The sequence below is a fragment of the Aegilops tauschii genome, chromosome 7, assembly GCF_002575655.3.
Source record: "Aegilops tauschii subsp. strangulata cultivar AL8/78 chromosome 7, Aet v6.0, whole genome shotgun sequence".
Lineage (NCBI taxonomy): Eukaryota > Viridiplantae > Streptophyta > Magnoliopsida > Poales > Poaceae > Aegilops > Aegilops tauschii.
Genome location: NC_053041.3, coordinates 149,549,200 through 149,565,359, shown reverse-complemented (window position 1 = coordinate 149,565,359; position 16,160 = coordinate 149,549,200). Strand labels below are relative to the sequence as shown.

Below are 16,160 nucleotides of genomic sequence, written 5' to 3'. Positions count from 1 at the left end.
CTGTGTACGTTTACCGATTTACATGAGGCGGACGAAACTCTGCCATCCGCCGCGCATCTATCTGGTCAATGAAAAAAAATCAGCACCCCCGGCCACGATTTGCGGAAACAATCTGTGCTCAGGCGTCTCCCGCCCGACCCCCGGCCACCCCCCGGCCGCCGGTCGCTCGCTCGAACGCCCGGCCCGCCACCAGCCGCCGCTGCTCCTCGCGCCCTTCCTCGGTGGCGCCGCCTCCAGCTCCTTGCCGACCGTCACGCCCCAGCGCAGCCTCCCTCCGCGGCACATCAGCCCCATGCCGCCCATTGCATCCCAGGGCAGTGTCCCCCCGCGGTTCCCCCGCCCCCGTGCCACCTGCAGCGCCCTCCCTCAGCGGCGCCCCCGGCCAACACACCCTCCCTCGGCGGCGTCCAGCCCGAGATCCACCGCCGAGCTAGGTAGCACTTCTTTTTCTGTCAAAACAATTTTCTTGAGAACAATCTGGTCAGGGACATTGAAAATCAGTATAGAACATTGTTGTAGATGTCAAATGCATGGTCTTTTGTAGTGAAAAATCAAAGACCGAGAGATGTTCATTTTTATTTGTACAAGAGACCATTCAACGTTTATTCTTTGGTTGTCCTTTCTCCTGAGTGGCTCTCCGTGTTGTTTATTTTGTGAGTGAGAAGAGAAGCTAAGGTTCCTGATAACTTCGGTGATCTTTCTGGGTCAGAACTTAAGGTAGAGGTGATGGAAGAGAAGTTGTTACGAGACTTGACTCGTGAAGTTTGTTCTGTGATTTGGGTTTTAGCATTACCTGGTTTGAACAGTGGACTTCCATCTTTGGAACAACTTGGAACTGTCAACCGGATTGATTCTTCTCTTAAAAGTCTGGAATCATTTGCTTCCAGCTCTCTTACTTGGTACTAGAAAATTGGGACAATTGCATTTTTACCCCTAGTTGGTTCCTACCCACGGGTTTTGCCCTTACTTTTCGAGCTTGCTCAGTTTTGCCCTTACTTTTTCCGTCGAGGTCCCTCGAATGTCCTTTGACCGTTTGACCAAAACTTTGAAAATTCATAACTAATTCATATGAACTCAGAAAAATACAAATAAGATATCAAAATGTTCAGATAAACATTACCTTTATGTGCATATCATTTGCATTCAGGACAAAAGCACCCTTTAAACTACCTGAGGTAATTAATGTTATTAACATTATTAAAAATAAAAAGGTATAAACAATTTTTTTCATGAATAAAAATAACATGCAAATGTAGGTGATGTTTTCTGAACATCCTGATATCTTATTTGCATTTTTCTGAGTTCGTATCAACTTGTTATGAAGTTTCCAAATAATTGTCAAAGTCGTTAGAACATTCTTAACAAGATGATATGAACTCAGAAAAATGCAAATAAGATATCTGGATGTTCAGAAAACATCACCTACATTTGCATGTAATTTTTATTCATGAAAAAAGTATTGTTTATACCTTTTTATTTTTAATAATGTTAATAACAATAATTACCTCAGGTAGTTTAAAGGCTGCTTTTGTCCTGAATGCAAATGATATGCACATAAAGGTAATGTTTATCTGAACATTTTGATATCTTATTTTCATTTTTCTAAGTTCATATGAATTAGTTATGAATTTTCAAAGTTTTGGTCAAACGGTCAAAGGGCATTCGAGGGACCACGACGGAAAAAGTAAGGGCAAAACTGAGCAAGCTTGAAAAGTAAGGGCAAAACCCGTGGGTAGGAACCAACTAGGGGTAAAAATGCAATTGTCCCTAGAAAATTTTCTTGCCATATATGTGTGTTTACCTTAGTTCTTAAATTTCAGAGTCACACCTTAACAAATGAACAAAGACTGACTGGTACTAATTATTTGCAGATTTCTTATGCTTAATGTTGACATTGCCCTAACTGCTTTCAGAATAACTTTTGAAGTGTTCAGTTGGACAGATAGTAAAGCAGTGACTAAAGTAATGCCCTTGTGTGGTGCATTGAGCTGAGACAGTTTGTTAGAAAGGATCTATTTTCTTCTATAAGACTGGGTTTATCTGTTGAGTTGAATGTCGTTGTCAGTGCAGAGCTTATTGGACCTTGTCGAGAAATATATCTTTATCTGTCAGACAAAGATCCTGCACCTAAACAGGTATTTTTTTCTGAGATCTTGACAGACTATATCTTTATTTGGAAATTCTGTATTTTGTGGTTATATCAACGCACTGAATTATTGTGCCAAAAAAATGTTGTGAATTTGTTGTCCCAAACTGTTGTCAGTACCACTCGAACTCACTGCATTGATCTTTTTTTTTCACTTTGGCTCTAGAGGCTTTGGTCATGCACGGTTCAGAAAGTAAAACAGGAAGACAAGTTCATCACTAAACTATTCATAACACCAGTAAGATATGCATACCATTTGCAGTGAAAAAGTGTTGAACTATTTAGATCCTGGACAATGAGTTTGACTTCATCTCCAGATGTGACCAAAAAAATTTAGGCTAACAAGTATCACCAGAGGCTTACTTCAGCAGCACGTGATATGTTCCCCTCACCAGTTACCATCTCAGTTGTCTTCCTCAACTCTGTTATCCCTCCGACACGGCCGACGTCTCTACCACGGTGAGCCACTCCACCATGACATTTATCGCCTCTCGCCTCCACCAGTAGCCTCCCTATGTTGCAGCTATGTCTTCTGCTCCTCAGTTTTGCTTCTTCATGCATTCTTATGTAATGGAAATTATGAACATTTTTTCCTTATCATGAACACTTTTTTCCCTTATCATGAACACTCTTGTGAGTTTGGCATGAATGAGTGATTCGATGCAGCAAAAGTAAACCCCAATTAAAATTCAAAAAGTAAACCACAATTAGCCTTAGATGGAAAGTAGATACATGGTTTGAAAAAATTCGTGCCAAGTAAACTTGTTGGTCAAACTGGAATTAAACAGTGCTTAATACCAAATTAAGCCAATCGTGAAAGTTATGTGGCTCATTGTAAGCCAACAGGTGCAATTTTGTTCAAATATAATTTACGGTGTGCGAGATGCGACCAAAATACTAAAGATGAACTCGAGTTTCTAATTAGAGCAAATAACTATTTAGCCCCCTTTTCAGCAATTTGGAGACAGAGTTGCAGTATGCTTGTAATATGGAAGTTGTCAAAAAAATCTGTACTGGCAAACCCTGAAGGAGGTTCTTTTAGCCGTGTTGAAAATGCCAAATTAAGTGAAGATGCGAGCTATTTCTCTTCTATGGGCCTGGTGGAGTGAGATAAAGAAAGTGAATCACAAGCAAAAGCGCATGCTAGAGAAGTAGAGATGGGAATTTCAATTTAATATCGCTCGGTGTGCTGAATCGAAAGAGTTCCAAGTACCTAAACCTCCCGGTGTGCAGAAACATGTTTCTTCCTGGCTGAAACCCCCCATTGATTTTATCAAACTGAACGTGGATGCAGTGTTCCTAGACGAGTTAAAGGAGGGTGGGTGGGGCCTGATTGCTAGGGACGCTGATGGAAACATCCTTTGTGCTGCTGCCGGTCGTCTAACAGCTCAGTCAGGCGCTGATCAAGCTGTGGCTACGGCCCTTCTGCAGGCAATCTAATTTGCTGAAATGCAAGTTATGGGGCGTGAGATTTCTGAAACTAATTCCCTGGATCTGCAACAATCAGCCTCTACGTCATCAGACCGGTCTCCATTGGGGTTGCTATTCTGTGAAGCCAGATATCTACTCCAGTTAGGTTTCATAGAGGCCAAAGTCATGTACTGCCGAACCTTGGTAGCCGGAGTGCCTCTGCGAGCCAAGTTTTATGGCCTCCAGACCTCCCGCTGGATGTAGTGACCGCTGATTGTGTCGGTCTGTCTTAAGTTTGGAATGCAAGGCGTTCCAGTTCCACAAAGAAAATATACTACCATAATTGTAGAAAGGAGAAATTGATCAAGTATTACTACCATAATTGTAGAGTTTAATAGTCGTTGGTAGGATCGAGCAAGGGTTGCATAAATTCAATTTTTTGCTTGCATGTGCTCACAACTAACCTGCTTACCATGTGTAAATTCATCTTGAAAATCAGTTTGTTCAAAAAGCTTGGTGATCGTGGCCAGACAGATTCACAATGGTGACTCACTTTTAAAAGTACAATTTGAGTGACATGCTATTTTGTATCCATTTCATTTATATTTTTTTCCAAGAATTATTTTAAATTTGTAACATGTAAACTAACTTTATCAACATTTTAGTGCGAGCTTACTAGTAATTTTATAAAGACAAGTAATTCCGGAAGGAAGGAGTATGGATTCCACTGTCACAGGAAGGAGTACCTAGGAATAGCATCGCTCCATTTTTTGTTTTAGAGCAGGTTTTCACGTAGCATACGTGTCGTTGTCACGCCGGCATGAAGAGCTCACGCGGGCGCGTCGCGCGCCTCTCATTCCTCTCGTGCGGCACGCTCGTCCCGAACGCGGCGGCGAGCTCGTCGAAGGCGACCAGGCTGGCGTGCACGCGCGGAAGCGCGCCCGCCTCGACGATCTCTTCTCCGGCCACGGAGGAGAGCACCCTGGTCCCGGCGGCGCACGAGCCCAGAACGACGTCGAGCAGCCCGGGCTCCCGCCCGCGCCTCCGCCGCCGAGCGGGAACTCCCTCTGGATTCCCGCCTCCATCACCGCCATCCGCCCTTTCATCTCCCTCACCAGCCCCGCCCGCTCCTCCCCGTCCGCCGCGAACAAGACAGGGTGCGAGAGCGGCGACACCTCGTCGTGGAAGAACCTCGCCCAGAACCTGGCCGCGGCGCGCGCGCGGGGCCGGTCCCGCGGCGGGAGCAGCCGCGACGCACGGCCGGGCCACGCCTCGTCGACGTACTCGAGGATGACGAGCGACTCGGCGAGGGCGCGGCCGTCGACGACGAGCACGGGGACCTTGCCGCCGTGGACGGGGTCCAGGCGCAGCAGCGCCTCGCTCTTGCGCTCCAGGTCCTCGTCCGCGTACTCGTAGCGCACGCCCTTGAGCTCCAGCGCGTTCCGGGCCATGGCGGCGTGGGCGCTCCCCCACGCGCCGTACAGCTTCACCTCCCTGGGCTCCTCGGCGGCTGCCATGATTTTCCTCTGGTGCTGTGATTTGCGGCGTTGCGTGGCCCGTGTCTGCTAAATAGTGATCCCACTGCTTATCTTCTTGCGCTTTACGATGTTGATATGATTTTTTAGCTGAAGTCTCGATCGAGGACGTGTCGACACTCTGCAGTTGGAGTGGCGATATTTGAATAACGTTGCTGGGCTTGTTCGGCAAGAAGATGACTAGCTGGTCTGCTTGTCGACATTGACTCGATTTGTGTCTTCTCTATCCGAAGCGACTAGCGGTGGTAGAACAATCTTTTCCGAGTCTAGCCAAAAATGTGGCATGGATGACATCCATAAAGGAAAAGGTGTCACTTTGACTAGTATGTGATGTTTATTTCAGTTTTTTCTGTGCTATCATTTCAATGGTGTAGCGTGTTCCTCGTCTATTACAAAGTCCAGGTAGCAACTTCATCAATCTTAAAACCAGTCCACTCGGTCCTTCGTAGGTGCTCATAAGTATAGAGTGTGCGTTCATATGGGCGAGTATGAGCATGTGTTATGAGAATTTACGTTTGGATTGTGATTCTCCAAATAATAAAGGGAAATGTTTTCCGTCGGCGCACCGGCCGAACGCTCGGCCGGTCGCGTGCGACTAGCATTACTCCGCTTGAACAAAAACAGTGCCTGGTTGCCCACGATGACCACGATAGCCCAGCCCACCTGGCCCACAACCGCTCGTTCCTCTCGTCCTTATCCGGCGCAGACGCTTCTCGTCCACTCATTCACCCCGTTTCTCATCTCCTACCTCTAGCGAACGGCCGAATCAAGTCGCCGGAGAAATCACCTCCGCTCCCATGCTCCCATGCGCTGTTCCGCCATGCATCTCCCTCCTACCCTCCTCCCTTCCCCCCCACCCCACACCCCACCCCCGCGCTCCTGAATCTCGTGATGCGATGGCTACAGCCGCAGATCCACAACTGCGTGCTTGGCTGGAAACGGTCAGCCCAGTGCTACAACGGGCGACAGCTGTAGATGCCAGCTCCGGCAGCGGCCATTTTTGTTGGTAAAGCTTCAACCTTCGGCTGGATTTTTTGCTGGAACCACTGGTTGGGGATGTTACAAGAAGGGGCAATTTTAGCTGGAACCATATTCTTTTTTTGCTGGAACCGATCCATGTTTTTGCTACCACCCACTCACCTCAAATCTGCTACCATGGTGATTTTTTGCTGGAACCAGCGAACCACTTTGCTACAACCGTTTTGGGTTTTGTTACTATTGTTTGTTTTGTGATTTTTTGCTACATCCATCTCCATGACATAGCCTGTTTTTTCCAGTCAATTTTGCTACAACCATGCTTTGATTTTGCTGGAAACGAAGACAATTTTTGCTACAATCATTTTTTGATTTTGCTGGAACCGAAGATAATTTTTGTTACATCCACCAGGCGGCGATGGCTTTCTTTTTGCTGCAACCGTCTCGGATTTTTGCTACTACAGGAGTTGCCATTTTGCTACTACCAGAGCCTTGCTCGAAGCATCAGGAGTTTTTGCTACCACCCCCTTTTATTTTTGTTTCGATTTTTGCTGGAACCAGCCTAAAAATTGCTCCAACCGTCGTTCGATTTTGCTGGAACCGGCATTTTTTGCTTCGCCGGTGGCGGTGAAGGCGGGTGGCGTTTTGCTTCGCCAGCGGTGGCTAGGCTGCGAGCACCGGCGGCGAGCAGAAGCAATGAGGGTCCAAAGGAGGGCAGCGGGGGCTAGCGTGCGGGGTCCCGCGAGCGGCGGCGGCGCTCGCATTTTTTTCTTTTTTCCCTGTGCGGAGGATGACGAAAGGGGATGCGGGACAGATCTGACGCTCCCGCGCGTCCAGATCGAGCGGCTCGGGTTGGACCGGCCGAAACTTGCGCCGGTGCGCCGGCGCAGAGTACTGCCCAATAATAAAGGACTAGCATTGGATGCCACTGAAGCGCCGTAATGCGTTGACAGCAATCTCATCACACGCTAAGTATGGTAAATTCGCAGAAACGAGGAGGAGATAAACCCATGTCATGTATCCTTCCCATTTTATAAATAGACATGGTTTTTTACCATGAATATTTTCCATCATTCAAGTTCGACCATTGTTTTAGAACAAGTACTCTCTCCGTCCTTAAACAGGTGGCGCATAAACTGAATTAAAAAGTCAACATTTTCTAAGTTTGATAAGATATATAGAAGAAAAATATCAAACACCTAAACTATTGAACAAATATGCATCATAAAAATATATCTAATGGTGGATATATTGATGTTGATTTGATATCATTTATCTTCATATTTTTTGTATATATGCCTGATCAAAGTTAAAAATCATTTACTTTTTAGTTGAACTACGACAATGCCTGCATGCGCGTTGTAACGGGATGTAAAATATTCTAGTATGTGCATATGTACGAGCGTGTGCATCTGTATTGTGTTAAAAAAAACTTATGATTACTTACCCATATTAATGTGGTTGTGTAAATAAATGTGTATCAAATTCTGGCCGAGATTTACCTTATAGTTTGATGAGAAGTTTGATAAGTAAATTAAAGTAGAATTGGTTCGGGTATGTAAATTAAGGTGATTAATTATCATATATATATGAAAGGTTGGATGAAGGGGTGGTGGAAAGATAATTGTAATATGGAACCTTACTTAAAAAAAGAGTTGAGATTTATACCCATCTATTTTAGAATGGAAGGAGCATGTAATTAGAAATATTGAAAATGTACCACGAAATGATCTTTAGTGCTAAATATATTGACAACATATATAGCTAGCTAACCTGCATTGTTTTAATCAAACGCTAGTACTTTAAAACAAATCAAAGATGAATACTGTCCTTTTCACATGACTTTATAAACTTTCAAATGGAGAAGGTGGTACACCACTTGACCAGAGCAGGAAATCGAAACAAATCAAAGAGTATTGCATTAAAGCAACAGTAAAAAAAGTGTCACCTACAAGCACCCTCGGCAATCCAAGTTTTGAAGACAATTGATCGCTAGAAACAAGATATACTAGACGATGCCCACGCGTTCGTGTGCGGAACTTGTTAAATAATTGTGTATGCGATAAAAAAATAAAAATGCAAAACAAATACAAGAGTGTTATCTATTTGTAGTTTTAAAATGGTAAACATATGAAACATACGACAAAATGATGTATAAAGGTGATTTTTTGGGTTGCAGTTAAACAAATGTCATCTTCTAACAAAAATGTGAACCATAAACTACATATGTGTGGTCCAAGAATCCGACGCATATATCACGATAACATAAAAAATTAAATAGAAAATATAACTTATGAGTGACATTCATGACTCTTAAGGCGGCATGAATATGATTAAATTAACACAAAAAATACATTTTTAGGAAAAACCGTCATGGCTAGCTTTATTCATTAATCAAAATGTTTACATCATCTATTAGTTTACCAATAAGGAAATAGGGGGATCTCCATCCCAAGTGTTAGATAACTTATTATAAAAGCTAAACCGAGCTAGCTCATGAGTTAAATTATTGACATATCTATTACAATGGTCTTCCCAAGTCCTGTAGGTAAATCCACAATTTCTGCACAAACAACAGCCGCTGTGTTCCACCATTGGTTGTTGCCAGTGCAAACATTTATAACTTCCAAGGAGTTTGTTTCCGCTTCTATGGACTGAAGTCCCAAATAACTTGCAAATGCCAATTGATCCCCAAAGCCATAGCTTCTACTGTGACTGCATTAGCATAGAAGATACAAGTAGCAGCACTAAATTTCCCCTTGCAATCTTCAGCATAGCTGATGTTGTAAGGTTGCATGCTTAGAAAAATTAGGTTGTGGGTTGCATACAAAAAATAGCTTATGATTAATATGCATATGTACTGATGTGGCGCTTGCATGCTTAGAAAAATGATTTCACTAGAAATCGGATGTCAGATTTTTAAGCATGCCAAATCAAATGATTTTTCATGGCAAATTTTTGCCATGTTCAATTTTTTGCCAAAATTTCCCGTGCTTGCTAAACGAAATTGCCATCGCTTGGATAACATAACTTGCCAAAAAAAGTTTTGATTTGTCATGCTTTAACCCGTGATGAATTTTTAACATTGACGTAAAATAATTAGATACTTGGTTTTAGCTACTCCTCCGTTTCTAAATATAAGCCTTTTTTAGAGATTTCAATATAGACTAAATATATTGAAATCTCTAAAAAATATATTTAGGAACGGAGGGAGTATTTAGAAATAGAGTAGTAGATGATTAACCAATGATGAATTTTGCCAAGTCTTTAGATCATCAGGAGGGCAAAAGCCCCCGGTTCCATTTTATAAAATGAAACCAGAGAACAAAACCAACATCATCCAAGCATGTTCAAAGACCAAACTGTTAAGCCGATAATCCACTGCAACTAAAGCACAGAGGCCTAAAGAAAAACAAAACTACATGTTCAAAATTTTGCCGAGTCTGTCGACACTAAATTTTAAACCCTTTTCTCTGATCAAAATTAACAGGTGATACTGGAATATCAGCATGTCCTAAATCTAGCCAGGCTGGCTGGATTTGTCCAGTCCGGCAAGCCTCTTCTCACTTGGACACATCACACCCTAAAAATGTCATGTGGGCTCACCACTAATGAGTCCCACATGTCATTGATGGCAGGCGACAGCTCCCGTTTATCCGGTGGCTAGGCAAACCAAAAGCAAAGAGTCCACGTCACCGCCGCTACTATGCCACTGCTACTGGGCCCAACGCATTAAAACCCCAGCAACCCTCCCCGGTGATGAATAACCTCACCGACAAGCCTACGCACTGACATCTGGGCCCACGCCATCCCTGGGTCCCACCCGTCCGTCTCCATTTCGCCACAGCTCAGATCCGCGGCGCACTACCCACTCCACTCCCCCCTACTCGGCTACTCCCCAGTCCCCCCCACTCCACCCGATGGCCGGCGGCCGCCCGTTCCGGCCGTCCGCGCCGCGCCGGGCCGCGTTCGCCGCCCTGCTGACGCTCCTCCTCCTGGCGTCCCTCGCATTCCTCCTCTCCTCCGCCCCCGCCGCCGCCTCCTCCCGCTCCTCGGCATCGTCCCCGCCGTCCCGCCTCGCCGCCATCCGCCGCCACGCCGCTGACCACGCGGCCGTCCTGGCCGCCTACGCCGCCCACGCGCGCAAGCTCAAGGAGGCCTCGGCCGCGCAGTCGCTCTCCTTCTCCGCCCTCTCCTCCGACCTCTCCGCGCTCTCCTCCCGCCTCGCCTCCCGCGGCCCCCTCCCGGAGGACGCCCGCAGGCCCCTCGAGAAGGAGGCCCGCGAGCGCATCAAGCACGCCCGCCTCCTCGCCGCCGACTCCAAGGAGGGCTTCGACACGCAGTCCAAGATCCAGAAGCTCTCCGACACCGTCTTCGCCGTCGGCGAGCAGCTCGCCCGCTCCCGCCGCGCCGGCCGCATGTCCTCCCGCATCGCCGCCGGCTCCACCCCCAAGTCCCTGCATTGCCTCGCCATGCGCCTCCTTGAGGCCCGCCTCGCCAAGTCCTCCGCCTTCGCCGACGACCCCGACCCGTCCCCCGCGTTCGAGGACCCCTCGCTCTACCACTACGCCATCTTCTCCGACAACGTCCTCGCCGTCTCCGTCGTGATTGCCTCCGCGACGCGCGCCGCCGCTGACCCCTCGCGCCACGTCTTCCACGTGGTCACCGCGCCCATGTACCTGCCTGCATTCCGCGTCTGGTTCGCGCGCCGCCCGCCGCCGCTTGGCGTGCACGTCCAGCTCATCGCCTACTCCGACTTCCCGTTCCTCAACGCCTCATCCTCGCCGGTGTTCAGGCAGATTGAGGCCGGCAAGAGGGACGTGACGTTGGTCGATTACCTGAGATTCTACCTCCCGGACATGTTCCCGGCGCTGCAGAGGGTAGTGCTCTTGGAAGATGATGTGGTGGTGCAGAAGGATTTGGCGGCCCTTTGGCATGTCGACTTGGATGGGAAGGTGAATGGCGCCGTGGAGATGTGCTTCGGGGGGTTCAGGAGGTACAGGAAGTATCTCAACTTCACGCAGGCCATAGTGCGTGACAGGTTTAGTCCCAGTGCCTGTGCGTGGGAGTATGGGGTCAATGTATTTGATCTCGAGGCATGGCGACGGGATGGCTGCACCGATTTGTTTCATCAATACATGGAGCTGGTGAGCTGCGGCAATCTTTTGTTACAACTTGCAACATTCACTATTATGATACCTTACATTTATCTGTGGTTGCATCAGTTATTTGTTATGTTTGGTGTCTGATAGGTGTCATGTATTGTGGTAATTTAACAATTTCACCAACTTAGGTGCAAGTCCTACTTAAGTTTCTTTGCCACTGTCATTATGCTCATCATGGGATTTGGCACCTTCGTTTCCCTTGAATTTCTTGAGTGAGCATTAAGTATAGTAGTTTCGTTCCCAAACATCATTTATCTTGGTAAAATGTTTTGGAAGGAACTCTTGGGAAACAACTCCATTAAGCTCAACATTGACCACATATGATACATAAATGTTCCACAACTAGATGGACTGGCCTTTGCATTTGCACAACGTGATCTTATATAGCATAGGCTGCCTGTAATGTTTCACAACTCAAAATTTCCGCAAGTTAGTACTTTACCATCTTGTGGCTACAATACTCACTGATCTTTTCAGATTGTATAGGTATCAGATAACATTCAATGGATGTGCTCACGCTTGTCTAAGTACATATTAATAGGAGTGGTTAGGGATGCCTTATTTTTAGTTCAAATGTAGGATATCTTTGATTATGAGTTTGTAATTAAGGCTTACCAAATTAATGGGCTGGATGATGTTTTTTCTTCTCTTTGAGAATCTCATGATAGTACTTTTTTCTTTAGAATACCTAAATATGTGCCATTACCTTATTTTCCTTCTTGTTTCATTCATTTTCTCAGAATATGCAAAATATAAAGTCTAAATGATGCCCTGTCAATTATTTTGTTTATAATGGACTAATGGTAGATGTTGTATGTGGTATGGCCTTGACTGTCGACTTCATGACAATTACAACATGTTGCCCAGAAAAGTTCCTAAGTGAAACTTGGGTATTATGCAATTGATTTTTGTTTTCTTAGCCCTAAGCATTTATATATGATGGCCAAATCTACAACCACTAAGCTAATAGAAACAGTATGTGCAATTTATGCTTAGGCATTATTCTTGAAATATACCACTGAGTTCAAATATGCCACATATGTAATGCCTGTAAATAATTTTACAAATGATGCCCTCACTTGCTAATTTTTGCATCATAATAGCATACACAGTTCTGTGTACCTCACCAAAGCATTGATATATGTGTGACTATATGACTCAATATTCTCATGGCAGAATGTGGATGGTGCACTCTGGGATCCAACATCTGTTCTACCAGCAGGGCTGATGACATTCTATGGCAATACCAAGCCACTTGATAAGTCATGGCATGTGATGGGTCTTGGATATAATCCAAGCATCAGCCCTGAGGTTATCCGTGGTGCTGCAGTGATACACTTTAATGGAAATATGAAGCCATGGCTTGATGTTGCTTTCAACCAGTACAAGGCACTGTGGACCAAGCATGTAGACACTGAAATGGAGTTCCTCACACTATGTAACTTTGGTCTCTGAAGAAATGCTCCAAAAATAAGGCAACCACCAATATATTGTTCTTTTATGGGCAAAGAGCCCGCACGTGAATTATCTATTTTTATCTGTAGCGAAGTTTCTTACCTTTGTGGTGGTCAACTATGTTCGTGTAGATTTTGTAGTTTGTTGATGATAGTATTTATTTTGTTACTGTAGCTAAGATGTATTAGATCATTGTGGTATAGTCCAAGTATGTTATAGATGAACATCTGTGTACTATCTGTAGCAAACATATCTCCAACTGTATTTATGGAAAGGAGTCAAAAATGTTGTATCCAGAATGACAATTTATGCTTTTTATTATGTCGCCTTCTTATTTTGTTTCACTAACGGTTGCTGATAAAGTGATAATAATGGTTTTGGGTATGATGCTGCCATGTTGTGAGCGAAATTGCGTAGATTGGCACTTCATCAGCAATTCCTTCTAAAAGTTGTTCATTCCAAGACTGCTCCTACCTAGATTCTCACCTGCTGTCTGGAATCCCAGGTATGCTAACTGATTCCTCTATGCCTGAAGATGGATAGATATTTAATCTTTATGTGACTGTAGGCATTTAGTGTGAATGCTTGCTTTTGTTCCATGTATTTGATTATCTTCCCCTCTAGGACTAAATACTTTGGTACTTATCACGGATATCAGTAATAAACTAATAATCTTATATGTATTAAATACCACATCTATTTATTACGTCCATTGCTTGCTGACTTTCATCAAACTTGCACCGATTCCTTAGAAAATGGGGAACTCTAATGTATATGACATTTATCATGCCTGTTCTTTTAGTATAGTATTGTTTTTAGAGTTATCCATTTTTTTCCTTAAGCAAGTTTCTTCTTCTAGTACGTATCTGTGAGCAGGTTGGGTTTGATTTACTACGAGTCTGAGAACTTGTGAATCTCGGTATTGATGATTTGTTCCAAGAATGCCCACAACTTCTGAATCTCATTTTTTTTATGATGGACCGGGCGGGCGAGTGAGCAGATGCAGAAACAGGAAAAAATCTGTCTACGTTGCGCACCATGTGTGTCTTAATAGATGACCGACTTGACAGAACATCATCAAAAATAGAATGTTTAGAATGTGGCACAATTCGTTGAATGAAGTAAAACAGATGGAAATCCGTTAAATGGGGAAATTCTTGTTAAAACATGTAAAAACAAGGGGTAAAAACTGGAATTTACTCTTATCAATTATCATGTACATAGTGGAACATTGATTATCTTATTTGATAGATAACACATAGTATGCAAAAACTAATAGTTGTTCCTGTCCTCTGTATGCCGTATTAGTATTCATTTTGAGGCAGTTTCATAGATCAATTTTCGTTACAGTTCATCTGGCATTGGATCCCATTGCACTGTCTATTCGTATATATGGTTGCTCTTAAGACAATTGGAATTTACTTTATGTACTTATGGATGTTATCTGCATGCTTAACTACTTGTCTCCTGCATAAACTCAATGCTTCTGCTACTGGTTTAACAACGGCATCCATTTGCATAATTAGAACTGCTGTACACTTTGTACAACAGGGTGTGGTATTTTGTGGTACCGGTGGATTAAACATGACATTTTATGAAAGTTTGAGAGGTATAGGTAAATAGGTAACTGGATGACCAGTTTTTCTACCAATTGTTGAATTACTGGAGTTTCCAAGCAACTTATTGACGTATGTTTTTCAGTGACATTGCTACGAAGACAACACGACAAGTAAAATTGCGAAGACAATCCTTACGGTACCTTTGCGTGTACCTGGCGGGAGGCTTCTTGTTTGCTACCAAGTAAAACCTGTGGTTGCAATTGTGTAAAAATATAACAGAGCAACATGTGCTGTGTTGTGGAGCAATCACTCTTTTGAGGTGCATTCGCAGAATCGTCTTTGCTTTAGCATCAAATCATTATATAAGAATCTTGATCTGCCTATTATAGTGACAACACAAGTAATAAGATGAAATTATATGCTGTTTTTGCTATAAGCTGGAAAGAGAATGCAAACTGCCCTTTTGCAGAAAACTGAGGCGTGAATCCTCTCCGCCCTACCTGCACATGCCTCTCGTCCCAAATTTGATTATTTAGATGGCATGTTAACATTTTTCTTTCTATATATCATCTTTGCCAGGTTGGCCTGACTATTGTCTTCCTACTCTGACCATGTCCTTACAACCAAGCCTATGAGGCTAGGTGTAGACCCTCTATTATCGCAAACCCTAGTTTTGAAAAGGGCGAGGTGTTGTTTAGGGTTCCCTACCACATTCAACATTTTGCATAGCCATCCCAATGTGGTCGGCATAAGGCCTACTTTTGCAAACCCTAAGCTTTGCGATGTGGCCTTCGTCGAAGATGAAGAGCGAATGTTAACTAGGGCAAACTAGATAGATAAAACAATTATTGCGTGCTTCAGAAGGCATATTAATTGACAATATATCCGATGTTATCAGACAACCAATACGAGGAACGTCTCTCTAAACCAGACATGGAGGGGTGTGAACTTTTTTTCACACTTGGGAGGGGTGTGAATTCTACTTAGGCCCAGTTCTTTTCACACAGGATTCTGCAGAATCAAGATTTTGGAAAATTCTTCCAGAATATGTTGCCGAGTTCTTTTCTGGAATTGTAGGTTGAGATTCTGGAAAGAGTTGTGTGTTGAAATGTCTGTAGTACCTTTAGACAGAAATTGTTTGATGAATTTATTAACACCTTGTTGTTTCTAACAGTATCTAGTCAAATATGAGTACGAAAGTGATTTACAAATGTCATAAAAAGTGCTAAATATTACATTTAGAATGGATTTAAAGATTTGTTCATTACAAAAGTGGATGAACTAAAAAAATGGATAATCTCAAGGTACGAGACTAGCAGCAATAGCCTCGCGTATTGCGTTCATGGTACCATCATCTTCTGGTGGTAGAGCGTTGGCACCTGTAAACGGCAATGGAGGTTGCACATATGCATCATTGTCGAACTTGTCAAAATGCTCATCACGTAACTTGCTATCACGAATCCAATTATGGAGACACATGCATGAAGTGACAATCATCTTTTGGGTCTCCGGTTTGTATCGAGGTATGCCCCCAACTCCAAGAATTCGCCATTTCATCTTGAGAACACCAAAGGTTCTTTCGATGACATTTCGCAAAGAAGAATGTCGATGGTTGAATGTCTCATATCTCCCAACTGGTGGGTGTTGTTGGAAATCTGGTACATGGTATCGTTGCCCTTTGTATGGAGATAGATATCCAACCCTGTTTGGATATCCGGAGTCGACAAGATAATATTTATCTACAGTACGACATCAACAAAAGAAATTAGAAATTTACAACATACCATCCTGTATATAACAATATGGATACATGCGAGATGTTACCTGTGGGAGGTTATGGAAAGTGATCATAATGAACTATGGCATCGCTCCATACACGTGTGTCATGAACAGATCTGGGCCATCCGGGAACAAC

At 43.9% G+C, this 16,160-nt stretch overlaps 1 protein-coding gene and 1 pseudogene across 1 annotated transcript; one reads left to right on the top strand and one right to left on the bottom strand.

Moving 5' to 3' along the window:
• Window positions 1-4,250: 4,250 nt before the first annotated feature.
• Window positions 4,251-5,399, bottom strand: LOC109754205 (glutathione S-transferase U10-like; annotated as a pseudogene).
• A 4,537-nt stretch (window positions 5,400-9,936) lies between these two features.
• LOC109754204 (probable galacturonosyltransferase 9) lies at window positions 9,937-13,007 on the top strand. The gene is made up of 2 exons (XM_020313118.4): window positions 9,937-11,213; window positions 12,408-13,007. The coding sequence occupies exons 1-2, from the start codon at window positions 9,987-9,989 to the stop codon at window positions 12,684-12,686; spliced, it is 1,506 nt and encodes a 501-aa protein (XP_020168707.1). The 5' UTR covers window positions 9,937-9,986; the 3' UTR covers window positions 12,687-13,007.
• Window positions 13,008-16,160: the final 3,153 nt, after the last annotated feature.